This window comes from Eucyclogobius newberryi, unplaced genomic scaffold (genome assembly GCF_026437365.1).
Source record: "Eucyclogobius newberryi isolate DKJ021-1_F unplaced genomic scaffold, fEucNew1.0.hap1 SCAF_1, whole genome shotgun sequence".
In the NCBI taxonomy this organism is placed as follows: Eukaryota; Metazoa; Chordata; class Actinopteri; order Gobiiformes; family Gobiidae; genus Eucyclogobius; species Eucyclogobius newberryi.
This window is the reverse complement of record NW_027315723.1, coordinates 49,427,924-49,431,995: the sequence shown is the minus strand read 5'-3', so window position 1 is coordinate 49,431,995 and position 4,072 is coordinate 49,427,924. Positions and strand designations below refer to the sequence as shown.

Here is a 4,072-nt window from a genome sequence, read left to right as displayed (position 1 = left end):
TTTGAAAAAGATGATTAGAATGGACATACAGGAGAACGAGGAGACCCTAACACCGGCATGTTACATATTAATTAGTATGTATTGTGTAATTTTACCTTAAAGCATCTTCTCAGCCATGTGGTAGAGAGCGACAGCTTTAAAACTAGATCGTGTTTGAAAAACATATTGTTATTGGATTCTCAATCTGTGTCTTTGCTTCTCATCTTCTTTAGTGATAGAATCTTTTCACATGTCAAGATTAGATTATGTTTTTCTATATTGTCCTTTCAATCTTTGAATTGCTGTTTCACTTTTGTTGCACTACATGTTGTAGACTCCGCCCCTAAGTCGACTCTATAAAACAGGCCTGCTCCACAGGTGAAAGAGAGAGAACTGAAGACGCTCAAACGAAGTGACACCCTGACAGGTACGAATGATTTATTTATGCACTTATGCTTTACTTTTAAAGACTAAACTAAAGACTCAAGTGTTTAAGATGGGATTAAGTTGTTTTGTTTGTTTTACAAAAGTGCAACCCTTTTGAAAGTATCTTTTTACAACTGTGTTTCTAGAAGCAGACATGCTGAGGATTGTATTGATGGGAAAAACTGGATTAGGAAAAAGCAGCCTGGCCAACACAATATTTGGGGAAAATATTTTCAAAGAAGACAATACTCCAAACTCTGGGACAGATAGATGTATGTCTAAAAGAAAGACGATTGATGGACAGTATATCCAGTTGGTCGACACTCCAGGTCTTTTTGACACAGACCTATCCAGCACCAACATGAGCCCTGAGATGTTGAAATGTGTCACAGAATGTGCTCCTGGACCACACGCCGTCCTTATTGTGCTGAAGATAGAGAAGTACACAGAGCAGGAAAAGGCAGTTGTAAAAATGATACAGAAGTATTTCAGTGAAGAGGTCCTGAAATACACCACTGTGGTGTTCACTCGAGGAGATGACCTGCCAGAGGAGATGAGGATTGAAGAGTGGGTGAGCCTGAACCCGTCTCTGAATGACTTGGTGCAGAAATGTGGAGGTCGCTGCCATGTCTTTGATAATAAATACTGGAAGAACAGTGAAGATGAATACAGAAACAACCAGTACCAGATCAGAGAGCTGCTCAAGACCATCAACAAGACTGTGGCAGATAATAGAGGAAAGTACTACACAAACGAGTTACTGGAGAAAACTGGTGAAGAAATAGAGGAAGAGATAAAACGCCTTAAAGCGACTTCATCAGGAGACGTGTCTGATGAGGTTATTCACAAAAAAGCCAAAGAGAATATCTTCAAAATCCTTTGGTCCCCTATGAAAGGCCTTCCAGCAGGAATCATTCTAGGAGCTTTCCTTGGTGTAGGAGCGATGGTGCTAGAGGTTCCAATTGTAGTCGCTGGTGGAGCGATTGTTGCAGCAGTGTGGTTGTGGGAGCTGCAGTAGAACGAATAAAGAGGGTTTTTAAAAAAATGCGTGAACGTGAGAAACAGGATGAAGCAGAACCAGAGAAACCTCAGCTGAAACTGGATGAAGCAGAACCAGAGAAACCTCAGCTGAAACTGGATGAAGCAGAACCAGAGAAACCTCAGCTGAAACTGGATGAAGCAGAACCAGAGAAACCTCAGCTGAAACTGGATGAAGCAGAGCCAGAGAAACCCAAAGAAGAAGAGGAAGAGGTTCTTCCACCGGAGTTAGAAAGAATAAAGATTCAAGCTGAAGAGAAAATGGGTCAATTGCAACAAGGATATAAAAAGCTCTAATAATGTCTCCACTTGGAATAGATACAATTTTAAATGTTATAATCAACAAATATATGATAATTAAACGACATCTCACCAAAAACAAATATATTACATTTGGTTGCACGTTGAAAAGTTTGATCATTTGCATTTCTCCTTTGACGTTGGCTCACATGAGCGTGTTCACCTTTATCTTATTCTATTGTTTAAATCTGGCATAATCTTAAGTCTAACCAGATTCTTCCTGACCTCCACAGTCTCATTGACCTTATTTAAACTTCCTCTTTTGGAAACATAGTCATGAGACTTGAACACTCAAAGATCATGATGTTCACTAATGCCGAGTCCTGTATTCAGGGTGTTTAAACTCTTTTCTGACAATCTGGAAAGTTCTACAACATGAAACTGAGAATTATACCTAATTACGTATAATGTAGTTTATTGTGTTTTGCATATGGGCTTCTACAAATGTTGAAAAATGTACTTTTATTTTGCACAACTAAACTGTCTTCTTTAAATTTTAAAATAAATGAAATCTTCTGAGTAATTATTCAAATATTTTTGTTGTTGTTATTACGAGTATGATTGTATTTATTATAATTGTATTTATTTAAAACAAGAGCAGTGCACAGATATTAATTTTAAAAGAGAAACAATGCTCAGCACATATATATAAGCTGTAGTCCCTGGGCAGGTTTAGACAGAAGAAAATGTATAAAAAATCAAACTCTTCTTTGTCATGATTGTTTTTGCCCGTAAACGTTATTAGACAGAACAGTTTAGCTTGAAATGAAGAGAGAGAGAAGGGAGGACATGCAGTAAACTGTCTGAGCCGGGATTCAAACTCACAACCCTGCGACTGCACATGGAGCCTGGCATATGTGCTGCCACTTTAACCCCTCCATTTACAGCCTGACAATTCAATAAAGCCACAAGAGGGCGCTCCAGGGTAACACACGCCATAACTCTTTCACCAGGTTTGAACTAAATATTCATAATGATATTAATATAAACAAAAATATAAAAGCAGAAGGTTATGAAGGACTCTGCTCATGAGGACCAGGAGCTCCTCTGCTTCAGTCTGGAGCGTGTAAAAGTAGCGTGTTTTGCATCAGTAGAACAGACGCTTCTAAGTGTGCAGCCTTAGTCACGGCAAAACGCGCTGAAGAAAATGTGGTAAACGGGTTTAAAATGTGTATTTGCGATATAAATTAGTTAGCGCTGCGCCTAGCAGACAAGGAAACGGGCGCGCGTCTTCTCATGCTCTCCCGGGGCCGCGCGCAGGCTTCACGCGCTCTTATCTTTTGACTTAATAGCGTTTTTTATATTTCATTTAACGCTATTTTGCGTTACTTTATAAAACAAAAAAAGATAATAATTAATTTTATTTATATTGCAGAAGCCCATTATGATGAGTTCAAGAACAAGGCCATTTACGTCGCCCTGATCGGCGTCACCGGGGCCCCATCCTGGAGCAAGGCCTGGGATGGGTGCTCGATGGCGAGCGCCTGGTGGCCGGGTCTTACCCCACGGGGCCCGGCCGGGCACAGCCCGAAAGAGCGACGTGGGCCACCCTCCCGTGGGCCCACCACCCGCAGGAGGATCCATAGGGGGCCGGTGCAGAGAGATCTGCATCCGTTGTTCTACTGGGGGACTTCAACGCCCACGTGGACAATGACAGTGACACCTGGAGAGGGGTGATCGGGAAGAACGGCTTCCCCGATCTGAACCCGAGCGGTGTTCAGTTATTGGACTTCTGTGCTAGCCACGGATTGTCCATAACGAACACCATGTTCAAGCACAAGGGTGTCCATCAGTGCACATGGCACCAGGACACCCTAGGCCGGAGGTCAATGATCGACTTTGTTGTCGTGTCATCAGACCTCTGGCCGCGTGTCTTGGACACTCGGGTGAAGAGAGGAGCAGAGCTGTCAACCGATCACCACCTGGTGGTGAGTTGGATCCGCTGGCGGAGGAGGAAGCCGGACAGACTTGGCAGACCAAAGCGCATTGTGAGGGTCTGTTGGGAACGTCTTGTGGAGCCCTCTGTCAGTAGGGTATTCAACTCGCACCTCCGGGAAAGCTTCTCCCATGTCCCGGGGGAGGCTGGGGACATTGAGTCCGAGTGGACCATGTTCTCCGCCTCGATTGTTGACGCGGCTGCTCGGAGCTGTGGTCGCAAGGTCTCCGGTGCCTGTCGTGGCGGCAACCCCCGAACCCGGTGGTGGACACCGGAAGTAAGGGATGCCGTCAGACTGAAGAAGGAGGCCTATCAGGCCACTCTGGCTTGTGGGTCTCCTGTGGTCATTGACAGGTATCGGCAGGCCAAGCGAGCCGCAGCTCGTGCTGTCGC

At 44.0% G+C, this 4,072-nt stretch overlaps 1 protein-coding gene across 1 annotated transcript; it reads left to right on the top strand.

Annotated features, from left to right (window-relative positions):
- The first annotated feature begins 380 nt into the window (after nucleotides 1-380).
- LOC140363084 (GTPase IMAP family member 7-like) lies at nucleotides 381-1,423 on the top strand. The gene is made up of 2 exons (XM_072449415.1): nucleotides 381-406; nucleotides 552-1,423. The coding sequence occupies exon 2, from the start codon at nucleotides 560-562 to the stop codon at nucleotides 1,421-1,423; it is 864 nt and encodes a 287-aa protein (XP_072305516.1). The 5' UTR covers nucleotides 381-406; nucleotides 552-559.
- The last annotated feature ends 2,649 nt before the right edge of the window (nucleotides 1,424-4,072 follow it).

Excerpts from the sequence above, each read along its gene's own strand:
- LOC140363084 (XM_072449415.1), top strand. The coding sequence starts at position 560 with ATGCTGAGGATTGTATTGATGGGAAAAACTGGATTAGGAAAAAGCAGC.